This window comes from Enhydra lutris, unplaced genomic scaffold (assembly GCF_002288905.1).
Source record: "Enhydra lutris kenyoni isolate GAN:26980312 unplaced genomic scaffold, ASM228890v2 scaffoldscaffold21, whole genome shotgun sequence".
Classification (NCBI taxonomy): domain Eukaryota; kingdom Metazoa; phylum Chordata; class Mammalia; order Carnivora; family Mustelidae; genus Enhydra; species Enhydra lutris.
The window spans coordinates 11,354,196-11,375,195 of record NW_019154105.1 but is presented as its reverse complement, the minus strand read 5'-3'; the positions used below and the strand labels follow the sequence as shown (position 1 = coordinate 11,375,195).

General features: G+C 36.6%; 1 protein-coding gene across 1 annotated transcript; it reads right to left on the bottom strand.

Annotated features, from left to right (window-relative positions):
* Positions 1-1,526: 1,526 nt before the first annotated feature.
* LOC111148953 (joining chain of multimeric IgA and IgM) lies at positions 1,527-10,652 on the bottom strand. The gene is made up of 4 exons (XM_022505789.1): positions 10,493-10,652; positions 6,116-6,242; positions 3,151-3,231; positions 1,527-2,480 (listed from the first exon to the last, which is right to left on the bottom strand). Exons 1-4 carry the CDS (start codon positions 10,554-10,556, stop codon positions 2,276-2,278), a joined length of 477 nt encoding a protein of 158 aa, XP_022361497.1. The 5' UTR covers positions 10,557-10,652; the 3' UTR covers positions 1,527-2,275.
* Positions 10,653-21,000: the final 10,348 nt, after the last annotated feature.

The following is a 21,000-nucleotide window of genomic DNA, read 5'->3' as shown; positions in this document are numbered from 1 at the left end:
AAATCTTAAAATCTTATAAAGAGGCCTTCACTGGCTCAAGCATGTATACTATGCAAGTGATTTCAACACCACATCACTATCTCAAGGCAATGTCCTTGGAGCAGCCTCCAGGAGCGGGATAGGCTAGCAGAACCCACATTCCAGAGACAGGGAGGGGGAGAGAAGCCTCTAAGTGCCCAGGTGCAGCTCATGAGTCAATCAGTGGTCACATCTTTTTTGACCACATTCCCCAACAGGAAGTGCCCCATAAATTCTCGCAACACTTTGGGCCCTATTTGTTTGTCTTTATGAGATTCTGTCAAATGACTGTCTTTTTTTTTAAGATTTTTTTTTTTTTTTTTTAATTTGACAGAGATCACGAGTAGGCAGAGAGGCGGGCAGGGGGAGGCGGGGAAGCAGACTCCCCGCTGAGCAGAGAGCCTGATGTGGGGCTCCATCCCAGGACCCTGAGATCATGACCTGAGCTGAAGGCAGAGGCTTTAACCCACTGAGCCACCCAGATGCCCCAAATGATTGTCGTTTTTTACGTGTATGTCTTGTCTCCTCAAGTAAACTGTATTCATGTTCATTCATTCAACAAACATGTACTGAGAACCTCAATGTGCCAGGCACTGTTCTGGGCACTGGGGATACATCACTGAGTAAAATAAAAATGCCCACCCTTGTGGACCTTATACTCTAGTGGGGGGGAGAAACTATAAAATGGTAAATAAGTAAATTATATAGTCCACAAGGGGGTAATACGTATACAGGGAGAAGTAAGCCAGGATAAGGAAATAGAGTTTATAGTTCTGAAAAACAGGGTGAGCTTCATGAAAACTGAGCAGATGCCTAGGGAGTGAGTGGTGCTGTTTGGAAGGCACTTAATCACAGCTTAATCGCCAAAAAGTGTAGCACAGTTCCTTGCATGGCATAAATATTTAATAAATGTTTACTAGTTAGATAAAATTTTAAAACTTGGCTAAAACCCACACTAGATTAGTCAAGAATGATGTGTCTTTCGTGCATTAACTATGATTCCTACGGAAGCACTAGAGTTCCCAAGCTTTATCCCCCCAAAACAACAACAACAAAAAACCCGACACTGAATAATCTGTACGAGCACAGTATAAGTTATGAGTAATTACTGTTCCCATTAAAAAAAAAAAAAAGAAAGAAAAGAAAGAACAATGACTCTTCAGGAAACTGACTTTTACCAAACACTCTCCTGTTATTTTAAACCCTGAGTCAGCATTTACTTTCCACAGAACCCTTGGGTATGTATGTCAGTTGGCCTTGGGCTTTCTGCCATGAGAAATTTTATGTGCCATGGTAAACACTATGTTTGTCAAGAGGGACCTTGCCTTTTAATTTAATTTTAGGCTTAAATGACAAAGCTACTTCAAATATGTACATGTATGAATTCAGTGATTAATACATAATTATACCATACTTACGAACTGCTCATCAGCAATAAATTATATTTTACCTTACATGCAATGAAGTTAACACAAGTAAACTTTTCAATAAATTATTTCACACAGGTATATGCTTATGAATCTATTTAATTGTTTAAGCCGTGCTAGAGAATACATGTTTTAGATACATACTTCATTAGATACAGTTACAAGATAGATGATTTCCAATGGGAATGTCTTACACTCTGCTGATCATCAAAAAGAGTCTGTATCATCTTCCACCAAATCTGTACTACGTCAAAATATATTTTTTCAATTTAATTATGTCACTTGCAGCTCATTGGTTTCATAAATGGAGATCCCATTTTAAATTATTTTTGCAATTATTTCCAAAATGTGTTTTCCAATTATTATTTTTCTAGTGAAGACATGTAATTGACCTATGTTTACACACGAATTTTCTCTGCACAGTGATACTTTTTTAAAAGAGAAGAGTGTGGAAAGTGCGAAAGCTCTGGCTCTCCAAGGCAAGGCCATAAAAAAAAAAAAAAGTGAAATTTGATTATGTCTTCTTATTTTTACTCTTTGAGTTTTGTTTTCTCCTCTTGTCTATTTTTAAATACTAGAAATTAAATTCTCAAGGTCGTATAACCCTCTGGGCAAGGACTATGAGAGATCTCAATACTTAGAGTGAGAACATATAGTTGAAAAGTAATTTCAATAAAAGTAATAATGTTACTATTTCTATTTGGGGGGATAGCTTTATATTAACAAAAAAATCACTGCTTCAAATTCATTGGTAGTAAATACATGAACTTTCTGGATCAAAATGAAGAGCCTTTCAAGAAAAGGAGCTGTGCAGTCAGCAATGACTTAAATTAGTCAGGGTAGCAGGAATCCGGGGTCAAGGCTGTTTGCACCATTTTGGTCTGACCGCCATATGTAAATGGGACCCAATTTGTGTAGCACTTGTTTCTGTCGTACGTGTAGCAGGTCTCACTGTCTTCATCACAGAGATTGCTCTGGGAGGCAATAACTATTTGATTATCCAGCTCAACTTCTACAGGATCACATTTTTTACAGCTGAAAAACAAACACACTCATTAGACTATCCCCATCAAATATTGTCTCAGAATCTGAGTGAATATTCGTTTCTATCCAAAATTAGCAGCTCTTGCTCATAACTCCTTTCAGACCTCAGCTACTCTACAGAATAGTTAATGGAATTTTTCAACCTTTAATATATAAAAATTAGTTGAAAGTAAACAATATAATTAATGATATAATATGATTGTTTTATCTATACCATACAACAACTTCTACTCTCTTAGGTTTTTCCCACCTGTACACTGGGATTAAACAAGTACACTGGGATTAAACAAGTTCTTTACAGTGACAAGGAAGGCAGAATGTTTTTAAGAAAAATAAGTTATTTGATGTTGGATTCTATAGCTTCCAAAGAAACAGCTGCATGTTAATATGTCTGGAATCTAATTATTTAACTTAAGACAAATTGGCCCTTCTGTACTACTGGCAATAATTTCTTATTCAGAATAAATTTATAGCTAAATTTCATCTGTGATAAAGTTTTATAAATTTATGATATCTAATAATTAACATAGAAATTAATGTATTCAAAAGCTCAAATTATATCAGTAAATGTTTATACCCCATATTTTCAGAAACATTCCTACTAACAAATTTAAAGTTATTAACTTCCATATCTATATTAGCATGAAGGAAAATCTCTTACAGATCAGACAAATGGTACACAAAACTGGTTCTCACTGGTGAGGTGGGATCAGAGATATTCTCCCGGTTGTTCAGAGGAACACTAAAAAAGAAAGAAAATAAATCAAAATAATGAAATGAACAGATACTGCTTTTTTGGTAATAGGTATGTTGCTGGGACAGTATTTACTATTTCATCAGGAATTTAGAACATTTAGCACTTTATAAGACTAAAACCACTCTACAGTAATACTCTTACTCAGAATTCAAAGTAATTTGCATATTTTAAACATTTCCCATTCAAAGTAAACCTCACAGAGACTCCTCTGTCAATGATCATTGCTCACTTGGCAAAGCCCTGCTTTTCCTTTAAAAATCAACTCAAGTTTTCCCTTTTATGATGATCCATCCTCACTCCTGAACAAACTCCTTCTCTTTCATCTCATTGAAGTTCACGTATCTTTTTTTTTTAAGATTTTTTATTTATTTATTTGACAGAGATCACAAGTAGGCAGAGAGGCAGGTAGAGAGAGAGAGAGGAGGAAGCAGGCTCCCTGCTGAGCAGAGAGCCCGATGCGGGGCTCGATCCCAGAACCCTGAGATCATGACCGGAGCCAAAGGCAGAAGCTTTAATCCACTGAGCCACCCAGGCACCCCGAAGTTCACGTATCTTTATTGTAAGTGCCATATAGTTCCTTGTCTATAGAGAAATTTCTTCCCCAGATTACATAAATTCTTTGAGGCAAAACCAATTATGTTTTCTCAATGCTTTTTTAGATGTGTGGCATGTAGAATATGTTCAATATTTATGGAAGAAATGGACAGACATTATTATCCATATTTATGGGATACCGAAATAAACCAGAGATCTCAATGACCTACCCAAGTTCATATAACAACTAAGTAGTAAAACTGTAACTGGACTCCAGGCCTCTTGATTTGGTGATGTTCCTTGAAAAATTAGGTAACATCAAATAGTTGAAGTAGTCTCATTAATTTCACATTTTTTCTTTTTTTTAATTCTTCTTTTTTTTAAATTTTTTTTCATTATGTTATGTTAGTCACCATATATTACATCATTAGTTTTTGATGTAGTGTTCCATAATTCATTGTTTGAGTCTAACACCCAGTGCTCAGTGCAATCCTTGCCCTCCTTAATACCCATCACAGGGCTAACCCATCCCCCCAGCCCCCTCCTCTCTAAAACCCTCAGTTTGTTTCTCGGAGTCCATAGTCTCTCATGGTTTGTCTCTCCCTCTTATTCCTCCTGCCTTCATTTTTCCCTTCCTTCTCCTAATGTCCTCCATGCTATTCCTTATGAGTCACAAATAAATGAAACCATACAATAATTGACTTTCTCTGCTTGACTTATTTCATGCAGCATAATTTCCTCCAGTCCCATCCGTGATGATGCAAAAATATATGCCATCATTCCTCCTCACATGCACCCCTCCCTACCAAATGACACAAAGGAAATCGTGAGGATGGATTTAGCAATACTCTCTACATAGATACCGAGTCAAACCCTTAGATCCCATTCCTGGGTGCCCCCTCTCTGTAATGACCGATATCTAATCCATCCCACAGTTCCGCTGATTCTGATTCTTTGCAATCTGTGCACTTGGTTCAAAACACTGCCATTTCTCTCCTACATTACAGCAGTACTCTCTTTTAGTCTTGACCCCTTCAATGTATTAGCCATATTCTTGCCAAAATGGCCTCTAAGATACAAGCCCGATGTTCTTCTCAGCTTTAATCCCACAGTGTCTCCACACAGAAAACAGCACAGAAGGCACTGATGATACACCTGCAGCTCGCCAGCCCCATCTCTCCCTGGGGCCAACCTCGTTAAATGCCAGCTGGAAACACCTGCTTGCAATTCCACAAACTTGCCATGCTTTTCTCATCTCCAAGTCTTAACAGTAACAAAACACGAGTTCTAACATTTATGAAGTACTAGCAATGTGCCTGGTACTATGGAAGGGTGTTCTGTGATGATCTCATACAATCGGCATGGCGACTGTTTCCTTTTCCTGGAATGATCTGCCTCACCTACCAACCCTGTCGTTCCCCACACACATTTACCCAGGTAACTCCCACTGGACCAGCTAACCGCCACTGCCATCGAGTACTCCAACACCTCTGCCTGACTCCCACTGCCACCCTCCTTTCACCCCCAGGACTGGACCGGGTGCCCCTCCTTAGTGCTCCCATAACACCTTGCATTTATTCCTGTCACAGCACTTACAAGATGGTATTGCAATTGCCTTTTAAGTTGTTTAAAGTTCCCTACTAGACTGTAAACTATTTGATGGCATGGACTGTGTTTTATATAAATTGTTGTATCACCAGCTCCAATCGTCAGTGGCATTCAGTTGCCCTCAATAAATGTTTGCTGAATGAATGAATGAATGAATCTCTTCTTTATTAGATTGTAAAGGCTCTAGTAATATCAGAAGAAGCCTTGAATAATGAGAAAGATAATAAACATGTATGAGTACCTACTGTGGGTTTTTGAACACTGTCCTAGATGCTTTTGTCCATTAGCATATTTAATTTTGTCCATTTAGCATATTTAATCCACACAAAAAGTGTATGTGTATCTATACATACATAGATAATATCTATGGAAACAGGTTCATGTAAGTATTACACATCAAAAAGAGGAGTAGAGAGGCTCCTGGGTGGCTCAGTTGATGAAGTGACAGACCCTTGATTTCCACTCAGGTCATGATTTTAGGTTTGTGAGATAGAATCCCACATCAAGCTACATGCCCACCCTGCTAAGACTCTCTATCCCACTCTCTCTGCCTCTCTCCCCACCGTACTCTCTCTCTCTCTCCCTTAAAAAGAAGAAGAAAAAGAAGAAGAAGAAGAAGAAGTAGAGACATAGGTATTACAGTCAATACATTAAAAAAATGGCTAATATCAGAAAGTATCTCTGCTTACAACATGAAAATATAAAAGAAATTTAAAGAGCCACGTACACAATTCTGATGTTTCTCTCTATAATGTCTTCATTAGGGTTTTCGGGAGAAGGGATGATCCTGGAAGTGATCCGGGCACACTGACATTTGTTGTCAGCAAGAACAGTCACTCCATCTTCGTCTTGGGCTTGAGAAATAAAACATATTAAAAAGAAAGGGAGGTAGGGAAGGAAAAAATGAAACAAGATGGGATCAGCAGGGAAACAAACCATAAGAGACTCTTAATCTCACAAAACAAGCTGAAGGTTGCTGGGGGGTAGCCGGGGGGTAGGGATAGGGTGGATGGGTTATGGACATTGGGGAGGGCATGTGCTATGGTGAGTACTTTAAACTGTGTAAGACTGACGATTCACAGATCTGTACCCCTGAAGCAAATAATCCACTATATGTTAATAAAAATAATTTTAAAAAAAGAAAGGGGGGAAAGGTATGTTTCTGTACTTTTATTGGGTTGATTTATCTTTTTTCCAGTAGAAAAACTAAGTTTTATGGTGGATCAGTTTCAGTTTTCTCCATTTTTGTCCTCTTTCCTAATCTAACATGCTAAGTGGAATCTCACAGCATCGTGAAGGAAATCCAAATGCACTTCAGACAAATTGTTTTCTTTTTCTCTTGGCCCCATCTGTGGGAACCTGGGCTAAAAGAATTCTAGTTTTCATCTAATGTTTTTAATAGAGGCACAGCTCTGAATAATGTAGCCTTACAAATATGAGTGACAAACGACAAAATGATAGAGAAAAAAATCTAGACTAGATGTCTCTCACTTCAAAGTAATAATTCAAAAGTGAACAACAAATAATATTAGCCTTTATAAGTCCCAGTCTGAAGTGTCACATCCTTCCTGAACTCCCACTTACATTCTTTTTTTCTCCTTAGATTGGATTACAGTTAAGAATAGGCACATTTTCCCCAAGATAACCCTACTTTTTTGTGAGATGTTTAAATATTCTTTACTACAATTTTCCTAAACTTAATTGTATTCTTCTTTTTCATAATAATAACAAGGCTAGCATGGCATAATGATTCAATCAAATAAAATAATAAGTGTTATATTTATTAATATTTCCTAAAGGAATTATTTTAAAAGATATGGCATATATGGATGTAAAGTGCTATGAATTTACAAAAACAATTTAGAAAATATTTTGAGGTACAAGCTCTACTTAATATAATATGCTGTTTACAGAAAAAATAGTAAGTGAATGGATACACAGATGACCATTAAAGCCTTAACTCTGAGTATCAACATTTACTGTCGAATCTGAATATTGGACAAAGAGGTCTGGGAAGTGTTGCAAGGAAGAAGCAAAGAAAATTTCACATTATCTGGACTCATCAGTTAACAGGCATTTGAAGAATCAATAACAACTTCATTAGTGTTAATTAAACAATAATGATGTTTGATATATTTTTGTTTTGTTTTTAAATTAAACTTTTTTAAATCATTGTAAATTCACATGTGGTTATAATAAATACTAAAAAGAGAACACATGTACATTTTACCCAATTTCTCCCAGTGGTAACATCCTGAAAAACTATAGTACAATTTCCCAACTAGAATACTCAATTTGATAGAATTTACCAATGTTAGCTTTTACTCAGTGTAGGGTACTTAAAACAAACTTATACTGCCCTACCATAAAATTAACCTACTAAATATGTTTTTTATTTCTATAATTTTAACTTTAATCTTAATTTTAAATGACCTTTAAAATTTCTCCCATCAAGTCTCAACTTAAAAAAATATATATATTTAACACATTAATTGAAGTTACAAAGGTTAAATGATCAGCATAGATATAATTGTAACTGGAAGTCTAATTATTTCACAGATGTACCAAAGCAGAGAGGACCTAATTGCAGTATTTCAGTCTTGATGATAGCAGTCATTACAAAAACATTTAAGACCATTGTTTTGTACTTCTAACTGTTGGAAGTACTTTACCATGCATTATTATGGCATTATTCATAACTTCTTAATACATCTTCTGACAAAAGTCTGTATAGTATTGGAGAAGAAACATTATGAATACAAGACAATAATATAACTCAACATTTTGAAAAGAATAAGATGACTTAAATGGTGTCCTCTTCCCTACTCCTATATTCATGACTCTTAAATGTTTTCATTTTTTTATTTAAATTCAATTAATTAACATATAGTGTATTATTAGCTTCAGAGATAGAGTTTAGTGATTCATCAGTTGCATGTAACACCCGGTGCTCATCACATCAAGTGTCCTCCTTAATGTCCATCACCCAGTTACCCCGTCCCCTCCCCCACCTCTCCTCCAGCAACCCTCAGTTTGTTTCCTATAGTTAAGAGTCTTTTATGGTTTATTTCTCTCTCTGATTTCATCTTATTTTATTAAATGTTCTCAATAAAATACAAATGAATGTGTAATGCCTGACAAAAATACAGATTGAGTCAAGTATGTGACTTGACTATTAAAGTCTTAAATAGAAGATTTCTATATTTTATTTTGAGTATAAAATTTATTTTCTTACCAGAAACCTAGGAAAAAACTATTAATTTTTATTACTATTTACTGTTACTAAATAAAAATATTAGGCAGTCTACTATATCTACCAGGAAATGTACAAATACAGTCAATTCACCAAGCCTTACAAGTTTCTAACATTCTCACTTACAGGCAATATTTTTCCAAATAAACCTGTGTTATAGACTGTGCCTTGCTTTACCCCAAGAGTACGTGAGACATAGCAGGTGCCCAATAAATATTTGTTAAATTTAATTCAGTCAAACAAATAAGAAAATATACTTAACAACACATAGTAGATATGAACATGAGTTTATCCAAAAGGTGATTCTCCAATATAGGCAGAATAGGATAGAAGTTAGGACCATGGGCTATCGGGTGAGATGGCCTGGGTTCTACATGTTTGCTGTGTGACTGTAGGTAAGTTACTTTGCCTCTCTGAAGCTCAGTAGATTCAACTATATGTTAGAAATATTTTTTTTAAAGATTTTATTTATTTATTTCACAGAGAGAGACACAGTGAGAGAGGAAACAGGGGGAATAGGAGAGGGAGAAGCAGGCTTCCCGCTAAGCAGGGAGCCTGATGTGGGGCTCGATGCAGGGCTTGATCCCAGGACCCTGGAATCACGACCTGAGCTGAAGGCAGACGCTTAACGACTGAGCCACCCAGGCACCCCTATATGTTAGAAATATGAATAGTATCTACCCTCAAGTGGTTATTGTGAGAATTAAATGGAATAGTATATGTAAAGCAGTTAGCATAATGCCTGGAAAATAGTATGTACTCAATGATAGATATTTTATATATGTTTTACATATGTTTATAGGTATATAAACATGTTCATGAACATTTATTTACATATATAGCTACATATACTGTACCTGTTTTAATACTACTATCTTTTTGTTTAAAATATTATTAGAAATGCATTATTTCAGGACACCTGGGTGGCTCAGTGGGCTAAAGCCTCTGCCTTCGGCTCAGGTCATGATCTCAGGGTCCTGGGATTGAGCCCCACATTGGGCTCTCTGTTTGGCAGGGAGCCTGCTTCCTCCTCTCTCTCTGCCTGCCTTTCTGCCTGCTTGTGATCTCTGTCTGTCAAATAAATAAATAAAATCTTTAAAAAAAAGAAATGCATTATTTCTAATGCTAAATTAGTATAAAAATATATGTAAAATGACTATTCTTAATTACATCATACCCTGTTCTGAAATAAGAATAAGCTCAGTAAGTGTTAGAAAACATCAGGCCAAATTACATCACTTCTAACTCATTACCCTTCTAGATGACAATTATTACATCTGTATTCAGAGTGTATTCCATTCTCTACAGTAGTTTGAAAGGTTAGTAAACAAAACAACCAAAGTTACACCATGGAGTCATAGGCAACCTGTACAACACTAAACACTGTTAAATTATCATACTAAATCTGTAGGCTCAGATTCAGGGAAATTGTTAGAACTAGTATCAGTCTCTCTAGGGATGTAAAAGCCCAATGCATCCCATATGGCAGTTATAGTAATTATTACTTCATTTCTCCAGAATATTCATTTAAGATACTCGAGGAGAGGATTACTGATTTTCAAGATTTAAAGTGGATATTTATGTAAGTATAGCTATCAATACTTATTCACAAATATATATTTTCTTCTTCTCTAAGTTATAGTAGGTAAACAAATAAGAGAAAAAAGAATAAAAAGAATTACAGTGAGTCTTCTCTGCATAAAGATCACTGCCCACAGAAAGATTAAGGCATGTTAGAAAAAGTAGCCAGCTAGCTAGCTAACCAAAGTAAACATAAAAGTTTAAATCTGAAAAGCGGATCTGTGTTCCATTTTTCCATTTATGTGGGTTAATTTTCAAAATAGCACATACCTGTTACCAGAACAGCCTTAACAAAAATGGCTAGGACTCCACAGAAAAACAAAGGGCTCCTCATCTTGACTTCAATCCTTTTGAGAAACCGAAGCTGAAAAGTCAGGGCTAAGGTGTGTGATCTATAAGGACTGTGCAAATGATGGTGCTTCTGCTTTCTTAAAATAACACTCCCAGGCAGTTAACAAACTAAAAACAATCACAGTTGTGGTTGGAGTCAGAAATTTAAATGCTGCCCTGTACAGAGATGTATGTCTCAGGTTTCTGTATTTTCTTCCAAAGTATCTCCCCAAAAGCCATACTTTGATGCAGTAACTCTTTATTTTACAATGACTCTATAAAATTAGACATGAATATTATTAATAACTTCAAGTCATGAGTACATTGAGAATGTTTAAATGGGGGTTCTCAACTTTAGTTCTTAGATAATAAAGTTTCAAATCAAATATGGGACATTTGTTGTGCCTAGAGTAGTAAATGAAGGCAAGAGGAGGAAGAGAAATTAATTAAAGCCTTTCAAGGTCCCAGTTGTACCTCATGTCAACTTTTTCTCCTACTCCTTAATTAACCAAGTTACCAGATTTGAATATACATATTATACATGACATATATAATATATACATAATCTGATTGCTTTTAGTTACTTTATAAACTCAAACACAAAATTGGAATTTGAAACAGATGGATACTAGATGTATCAGTTGCCATGGTTTAATTTGATAGCATTAAGGCAGACCTTGTGTCTGATACCGGCTTTTGGAATTATAAGCCCATGAAATGATTTTCATCTGAGATGCCTCAACAGAAAACTTAATCAACTGCAGTATTTCTGTAATTTTTTGTTATTAATTAATGTCAAAAAGCAAACAAGCAAACAAGTAAACAAAACCTTGAGCTTCTGGACAGGACATTCCCCCTACCCTCTGCCCCAACATGTTAGAATTTCCTATCTCTTAGGCAGGGTTGGTTCCAGGAACATGTTGTTTATATATCTACATATGCAACATCAATTATGTTACTTTTGGTTCTCAGTTCTCTAATTTTTTAAGGGTCTCCTAGAATCTTGAGAGGCATTAAAGAAATGCTTCAGGATCAAGTAGGCAAGCAGATTTCACAGCTAAGAACAGAATGGGGCAGAATGAAAACTAATTATTAAAGGCTCACACATAATTGCACTCTTCCAATCATGTACTGAATGTCTAACATGAACAAAGCCCCATAGATAATAAACATGTAATATTACTATACTGTCAGACTTTACTGTCATTTTAACTTCTACTATCACAGGACTTAGAAACTATTTGGTGTTAAGGAAAACATAATGGATTCACAAAAACAATTGTATCTATTAGGGGGAAGAAACAAATCTGAAAACACATTACTTCAGTGTATGGCCAGGATGTCAAAACAAGTATCAACACTTAAGGCCTCTTCATCTCTAACTGTAGTTTCCAAATAACTGATTTATTCATTCACTCCAAAACAGAGTAATTAGAAGTTATCTGGACACTTTTTTTTAAGTCATTATTTCCTTGAAAATAAACTCAAGTCTAGATTTCTCCCCCAAAGCAAGTTGGATGAATCTTTGGGGATAAAAAGTTTCCCCAAAGCTTATTTTTATAAAAGCAAATAGTAGTTTATTCATAATTACTATGCCAAAGAAAAGCTCCACATTTGATGTTTCTAGGCTTTTAATCTTACAGTTTTGTATTTCTGTTATGTAAAATATTCATCTAAAAGAGGAAAAAAATAAAATAAAATAGAAATAAGGGTGGAGACCCAAGTGGCCCCTTTGCCACCCGAAGAGAGTTACCTACACCTGAAATATAGGATCAGGACCAGTGTATCGCCCACTGTGGCCCAGGGATTATCTTCCCTAGAATCACCTGGAGTACTAGTCAAAATACGGATTTCCTGGCTACACCCAATCAGAATCTCTGGAGATGTGACCTTAGAATGTGTATTTTTTTAGAAAGCCTTCCAGTTGAGTCTAATGTACAGTGACGTTTGAAAATTCATAGACTAGAAGCACGCAGGGGGGATAATAACTGGCAGTATTATCTGTTCATAGAAGAGCAAGAGGTTAATAAAGGTAATTTAAAAAAAAATAAACAGGGGAGCACCTGAGTGGCTCAGTGGGTTGAAGCCTCTGCCTTTGGCTCCGGTCATGATCCCGAGGTCCTGGGATCGAGCCCCGCATGGGGCTCTCTGCTCAGCAGGGAGCCTGCTTCCCCCTCTTTCTCTGCCTGCCTCTATGCCTACTTGTGATCTATGTCTGTCAAATAAAAAAAAAATAAAAATTAAAAAATAAATAAACAGGCTTACATTGAAAACAACTTAGCTGAAGCTTCTATTTATTTTTACATTTCCGTGCTATAGGCAAATTGTTGCGTAATCTTTTTAGCACTAATCAATTACATATAAATAACAGGTCCTGGTTTAATCTTTAAACCATTTCAATCTCCACTTCTAGTTATGTTCTTCCCACCAAAAATATAAAATGTGAATCGTAAAACACTTCCCATGCAAGTTAGTTAAGTTACTGGGAGCTTGGCCACATTGTTCTAAATTCTTCACCGAAAATGGTTTATTTTTCTACATTCATATATGAGACTGTTGAAAGTAAATGGTCCAGTGATAGACTCATCTGGATTAAACAGATCTTAAGACAATTTAGTCTCACCTTCTTTACTCCCACTCAAGTTTTGTTGAATTTCCTATATGGCAGACAGTTTGAGCTCAGCATTTGCTTCAAAACCATCTGAAATAGGTCAATGCATCACTTCCTCTGGACATAGCTTATTCTGGACCTGGATAGTCAAACCATGACAAAGACTTTATTCTCTTGGGACACAAAAGACGCTGTCCTTGTTTTGCTCCCATCTCACTGGTGACTCTTTGGCAGTCTTTTGCTGAATTTTCTGGTGAATACAGAGGTTTGATCTTCAGCCTTCTCTTTTTCTCATCTTCTCCTTAATTAACTTTATCTGATCCCATGGCTTTGACTCAGGACATGCCATGATTTTCAAGTGCATAATTCTAGACTTTACCTTGCCTGTTGAGCTCCAAACTCCTACATCCAACTTTCTATTTGATATCTCCGCTATTTGATATCTCTGTCTGACAGGTATCCAAAACTTAACCAGGCAAACAGTACTCTAGACAATCAAGACACCCTCACACTTCTAATCTGATCTTTTCCTGTCTCTAGCCTTCCTTCTCTCAGAAAATCCACCTGGTTGTTCAAACCAAATCCTCTTCTTTGATGCCTTTGTTTCTTCTCCTCCATATTCAGTTTACTACCATACCCTTTGGTTTTATTTGAAGAATATATCCCAGATTTATCTGATTCTCTCCATTTTCACTGCCACCCCAGCCCAAGTCTCTATCCTCTAGCCTAGACTACTACAATAGCCTCAGTCATAAGGTTATTTTTCCTTTGCCCCACAATTGGCTTCTAGGGCTCACAGCTAATAAACAAGAATGGCTAAGTACCCCAAATTCTAAAGAGAGTCAGATACTTCCTCCAAGGCTTACCAGGAGGAAGAACAGAACTCAACTTATGGCCATCAACCCCCACCCCCCTTCTTAAGCTCTCTCTTCTAGTCTTTAGAGGACTTTGGAAGGAAAAGGGAAGTAACATCTTTGGAGCTCTTGGTTTTGTGGAAATAGGAATGTTTGTGGCAAGACAATTTCCCCCTTTACTCTTTTTTTATTTTTTTTAAAGATTTTATTTATTTATTTGACAGACAGAGATCAATAGTAGGCAGAGAGGGAGGCAGAGAAAGAGGAAGGGAAGCAGGCTCCCCACTGAGCAGAGAGCCCTATGTAGGGCCCGATCCCAGGACCCTGAGATCATGACCTGAGCCAAAGGCAGAGGCTTAACCCACTGAGCCACCCAGGTGCCCCTCCCCCTTTACTCTTGAGAGAGGGAAGGATAGGGTAGTTTTTCCTCCTCAAAGTCAAATGAGGGAGATATTCAAGAAAATAATTCAAAGAAATCAGGGATGCTGCAAAAAAGGAAAATTGAGAAGCAAGGGAGCATAATAGTTCAGAGAAAGGATTCTGAGTCTGATTGCTTGAGTTTATTACCCAACTTATCATTTACTAGCTGGGTAAAATGGGCAAATCTTGAATACTCATGTAATCTCTATCTGTAAAATGGGGATAATAATACATATTTCTTAGGATTGTTGTAGAACTTAACATGTATTATAACATATAAAGAAGTTAGAAAAGATCTTGGCATATGGTAAGCACTCCATTAATAGTATTATTATCATCAGAACCACCATCGTGGTTACTCCCTGTTGAGTTACACAAAATGCAAACCCAGCCTGGAGCTATCTACTTTGAGGAAAGCATTCATGGAAGAACTGGACACTTCCCCTTGGGTTGTGGGCATGTAGGAACATAGAAATTGGTATGTGTTCATGCTATATGACCCTTATAAGGTATGAAAGAAAACGTCTAAAAAAAGCTATAGTAACCAAAACAGTATGGTACTGGCATAAAAACATACATAAAATAAAAAACAAACAAACAAATAAGAACAAATACATAGACCAATGGAACAGAATCTGGAGCCGAGAAATAAATTCACACACGTGGGGTTAACTATTACTTGACAAGGGAGAGGAGAATATTCAATGGTAAAATGAGAGTCTTTTAAACAAATGGCCTTGAAAAAGCTGAATATTCACATGCAAAACTATGAAACTGGACCTCTATCTTCCACCATTCACAAAAATTACCTTCAAATGTATTGACATAAACATAAGACCTGAAACCATAAAACTCCTAGGCAAAAGCATAGTGGAAAAAGCTCCTTGACATTGGCCTTGGCAGTGAATTTTTGGATAGGACACCAAAAGCATAAACAGCAAAAGCAAAAATCAACAACTAGAACTATATCAAACTAAAATCTTCTGCACAGCAAAAGAAATAATGAACAAAATTAAAATAACAATTTACAGAATGGGAGAAAAATATTTGCAAACCATATATCTGATAAGAAATTAACATATAGAAGATACAAGGAACTCCTACAACTACATAGCAAAAAACCCAAACAACCCAATTTAAAAATAGGCAGAAGACTTGAACAGACATTTCTCCAAAGAAGACATTCAAATGGTTAACATGTATATGAAAAGTGCTCGATGTCACAAATCATCAGGGAAACATAAATCAAAACCACAATAAGATATTACCTCACACCTGTTAGAATGGTTATTACCAAAACACCAAGAGATGACAAATGTTGGTGAGGATGTGGAGTAAAGGGAGCCCTTGTGCGTGGCTGGCAGGAATGTTAATGGGTACAGCCACTATGGAAGACAATATAAGTGCTTTTCAAAAAATTAAAAACAGAACTACAGTATGATCCAGCAATCCCACTTCTGGGCAATATCCAAAAGAATACCAGAGGAAATTAAAACACTATCTTAAAAAGATATCTGCACACCAAGTTCATTGCAGCATTATTCACAATAGCTACATGGAAACAACCCAAGGGTCCATAAATACAGGAATGAATGAAGAAAATGTGATATATATAGTGGAATATTTTTCAGCTATAAAAAAGAGGGCAATCTTGGGATGCCTGGGTGGCTCAGTCGGTTAACCACTGCCTTCGGCTCAGGTCATTATCCCAGGGTCCTGGGATCGAGTCCTGCATCAGGTTCCTTGCTTGGTAGGGAGCCTGCTTCTCTCTCCGCCTCTGCCTGCCACTCTCCCTGCTCGTGTGTGAGCCCATGCATGCTCTCTCTCTCATTCTCTCTGACAAATAAATAAATAAATAAAATCTTTAAAAATAAAATGAGTTGCAGGCCATATCAATTGAGTCAGCCAGGCACCCACTAGACTGGAAGCTTAAAAGCTTAGAAGCTAGGGGCACTTGGTTGGCTCAGGTGGTAGAGCATGTGACTTAAAAAAAAGAAGAAGAAGAAGAAGAAGAAGGAAATCCTGCCATTTATGACAACACAGATGGACCTTAAGGGCATTGTGCTAAGTGAAATAAAAAAAAAAAAAAAACTTACTGATTTCACTTATATGTGGAACTTAAAAACACTAAATTCATAGAAACAGGGAATAGAATTAGTGGTTTCCAGCGGCTGAGGGGTAGAAGAAATGGGAAGATGCTGGTCAAAGGGTACAAAGGTATTTATAGATCTTGGATACTAGCCCTTTATCTGATATGTCATTTGCAAATATCTTCTCCCATTCCATAGGTTGCCTTTTAGTTTTGTTGACTGTTTCCTTTGTTGTGCAAAAGCTTTTTATCTTGATGAGGTCCCATAGAGCTACCCTATGACCCAGCAATGGCACTACTAGGTATTTACCCCAAAGATACAAAGGTAGTGATCCAAAGGGGCACATGCACCCCAATGTTTGTGGCAGCAGTGTCCACAATAGCCAAACTATGGAAAGAGCCAAGTTGTCCATCAATGGTGAATGGATAAAGAAGATGTGGTGTATCTATACAGTGGACTATTACTCAGCCATCAGAAAGGATGAAATCTTACCATTTATATCAAACTGATATGCTGATGGAAATAAGTCAATCAGAGAAAGACAATTACCAATATAGTTTCACTCATATGAGGTATATAAGAAACAGTGCAGAGGATCATAGGGGAAGGGAGGGGAAAATGGAATGGGAAGAAATCAAAGAGGGCCACAAACCATAAGAAACTCCTAACTATGGGAAAGAAACTGAAGGTTGCTGGAGGGGAGATCGGTGGGCAGATGGGGTAATTGGGTGATGGGCATTAAGGAAGGCACATGATGTGATGAGCACTGGGTGTTATACGCAGCTGATGAAGTACTGAATTCTACATCTGAAACTAATGATGTTCTATATGTTGGCTAGTTGAATTTAAATTAAAAACAAAACGAACTTCCAGTTACAAGATGAAAAAGCTCTGGGGTTGTAAAGTATAGCTCAGTGACTAGAGTTAATAATACTGTTTTGTATTCTTAGAAGTTGCTATTAGAGAACTTTAATGTTCTTTGCATAACAAGGACAATGATAATTATGTGAGGTGAAGGATATGTTTACTAACCTTCCCGTGGTAACCGTTTCACAATATACATGTATCAAATCATCACATTTTACACCTTAAACAGTTATATGCCAATTATTTCTCAATAAAGCTGGAAAAGAAAAAGAATACAACTGGTTTTACTAACGTGGGGAAGGAAGACAGCACTTGGAAGAACTGTTAGCTTTATTTGTAATAGCCTAAACCTGGAAGCATCCTAAACATCCATACACAAATTGAGTGAACAAATTGTGGCAAGTTATTCAGCAATAAAAGTGAATAAACTGTTGAAACATATAACAGCAACAAGGATGAATCTCAAAATAACTTATTCTGAGTGAAAGAAGCCAGAAAAAATATCTTAAAAAGAGTATATATTGTGGCACCTGGGTGGCTCAGCTGGTTGAGCGTCTGCCTTGAGCTCAGGTCATGATCCGGGAGTCCTGGGATCAAGCCCCGTGTTCTGCTCCTTGCTCAGCGGGGAGTCTGCTCCTCCCTCTCCCTCTGCCCCTCCCCTGCTCCTTCTGTCTCTCTCTCTCTCTCTCTCATGCGCGCGCGCGCGCACACACACGTTCCCTCTCAAATAAATAAATCTTTTTAAATTTTTTAAAAAAGAGTATATACTGTGTGATTCTATATATAGAGAGAGAAAGAATGAGAGAATTTGAATATAGGGACTTAAGATAAAAAGGTTCTGCACAGCAAAGGAAACAACCAACGAAACTAAAAGGCAGCCAAGGTGCCTGGGTGTCTCGGTTGGGCATCTGACTCTTGGTTTCTGCTCAGGTCCTGATCTCAGGGTTGTGGGATCAAGCTCCACATCAGGCTCTTAGCTGAGAACAGCATCTGCTTGTCCCTGTCTCTCTGCTCCTCCCCCTGCTCATGGGCTCTCTAAATTAATTAATTAAATCTTTTTTTAAAAAAAGCAACCCACAGGGGCGCCTGGGTGGCTCAGTGGGTTAAGCTGCTGCCTTCGGCTCAGGTCATGATCTCACGGTCCTGGGATTGAGTCCAACATCGGGCTCTCTGCTCAGCGGGGAGCCTGCTTCCCTCTCTCTCTGCCTGCTTCTCTGTCTACTTGTGATCTCTCTCTGTCAAATAAGTAAATAAAATCTTAAAAAAAAAAAAAAAAGCAACCTACAGAATGGGAGAAGATATCTGCAAACGACATATCAGATAAAGGGCTAGTCTCCAAAATCTATAAAGAACTTAGCAAACTCAACACCCCAAAAATTAAAAATCCAGTTAAGAAATGGGCAGAAAAACATAAAAAAAATGTTTTTTAAGAAATGGGCAGAAAAACATGAAAAAAAAAACATGAAAAACATGACATTTCTCCAAAGAAGACATACAAATGGCTGACACATGAAAAATGCTCAATATCACTCGGCATTAGGGAAATACAAATCAAAACCACAATGAGGTACCACCTCACACCAGTCAGAATGGCTAAAATTAACAAGTCAGGAAACAACAGATGTTAGTAAGGATGTGGAGAAAGGGGAGTCCTCTTAACACTGTTGGTGGAAATGCAAGCTGGTGCATCCACTCTGGAAGACAGTATGGAGGTTCCTCAAAAAGTTAAAAATAGAGCTACCCTATGACCCAGCAATTGTACTACTAGTTATGTTATTTGTCCAAAAGATACAAAAATAGTGATTCAAAGGGGCACATGCACCCCAATGTTTATAGCAACACTGTCCACAATAGCCAAATTATGGAAAGAGCCCAAATGTCCATCAACAGATGAATGGATAAAAATGTTCATATACAATAGAATATCACTCAGCCATCAAAAAGAATGAAATCTTGCCGTTTCCAATGACATGGATGGCGCTAAAGTGTATTATGCTAAGCGAAATAAGTCAGAGAAAGACAAATACCATATGATTCATGCATATGTGGTATGTAAGAAGCAAAACAGATGAACATAGGAGAGGGGAAGGAAAAATAAGACAAAAAAAACGAGAAGGAGGCAAACCATAACAGATTCTTAACTATAGGGTTAACACTGAGGGTTGCTGGAGGGGAGATGGGGGGTAGAGTAAATGGGTGATGGGCACTAAGGAGGGCACTTGTAATAAGAAGTGTTATATGCAAATGGCAAATCACTAAATTCTACCCCTGAAACAAATACTGTACTATGTTAACTAACCTAAACTTAAATAAAATCTTAAAAGAAAAAAATTTGAATATAGACTATAAAATATGTAATAGTACATTTTAAATATTATTTTTAAATTATGTTTTAAGATATTGGTATTAAATTTTGTGCTGTATTAAATAATATATTACTTTTTTAATCCAAATAATTATAATAAAATTATAATTTAATAAAAATGATTGTTTTAATACAAATAATTCTAGAAAGTGAAAACAAACCTACAGTGACAGAAAACAGATCAGGGATTATCTGGGAAAGTAGGGCAGGGAGAGAAGAGAGGAAGAAGATTACAAGGATGTCTAAGGAAACTTTTGGGGAGGATACATGTTCATTGTCTTGATGGTGGTTACAAATTCCTAACTGTATATACACGTCAAAAGTTACTGTACAGTTTAAATGTGGGCATTTCATTGTGTATCTATTACATCTCAATAAAGCTATTAAAAGTTCTTCATATCTTCAGAATTCAGTTTTTTTTTTTAAAGATTTTATTTATTTTTTTGACAGAGAGATCACACAGAATTCAATTTTTAAGTATGATCTTAGGTTTTTCTTGAAAATTCTTTATCAAGTTCAGGAAGTTCCCTCCTATTCCTAGTTTCCTGTTTTTTGGTTTTTTGTTTTGTTTTGTTTTTTTCCAGAAATGGATATTGTACATTTTCAAATGGCTTTTCTCTGATTATTAAGATGACCACATGATTTTCATTTTTTAGCCTTTTAATACAGTGAATTATAATGACTTTAAATGTTAAATTAATCTGGCATTTCTGGGGTAAACCCCACTTATTCATGATGTAATATCCTTTTTATAAGTTGATGGATTCAATTTACTAAAATTTTGCCTTGAACTTCTGCATTTATATTGATCAAGGGTATTGGTCTGAAATTGTTTTCCTACAACGTCTTTGCCTAGTTTTGTTATCAGGATAATCCTTACCCAGTAGAATAAGTTTTGAAGTATCTTTTCCTCTCCAATGTGCTAGAGGAGTTTGTGTAGAATTATTTTTTTTTTCTTTAAATGTTTGGCATATTTCAGCAGTCAGGCCAGGTCCTGGAAACCCTCTCAAGGCAAGAAGCTGGGGCAATGGCAGAGGCCTTCACATTTGTTTTCTGTCCCTCAGAGATCACGCCTTTTGTTGCCTAATGTCCAATCTCTTAAAAACCATTGTTTCATAAGTCTGTCAGTTTCTTCTCCTTGTTTCTGGTGGAAGAGTAGATCTGGTCTCTGTTATTCCATCTCGTTTCAAACTGAATATTAGAGATTTGAAGTTAAAAGTGAATTTTAGATATAAGTTTTT

Bases quoted from the DNA above. Each gene is read 5' to 3' on its own strand.
- LOC111148953 (XM_022505789.1), bottom strand. From the start codon at position 10,556: ATGAGGAGCCCTTTGTTTTTCTGTGGAGTCCTAGCCATTTTTGTTAAG. The intron at 6,243-10,492 runs GTATGTGCTATT...TTATTTCTCAAG, and splicing joins TAAGGCTGTTCTGGTAACAG to CCCAAGACGAAGATGGAGTG. The intron at 3,232-6,115 runs GTACGTGGCTCT...TTTCTTTTTTAG, and splicing joins GAGAGAAACATCAGAATTGT to TGTTCCTCTGAACAACCGGG.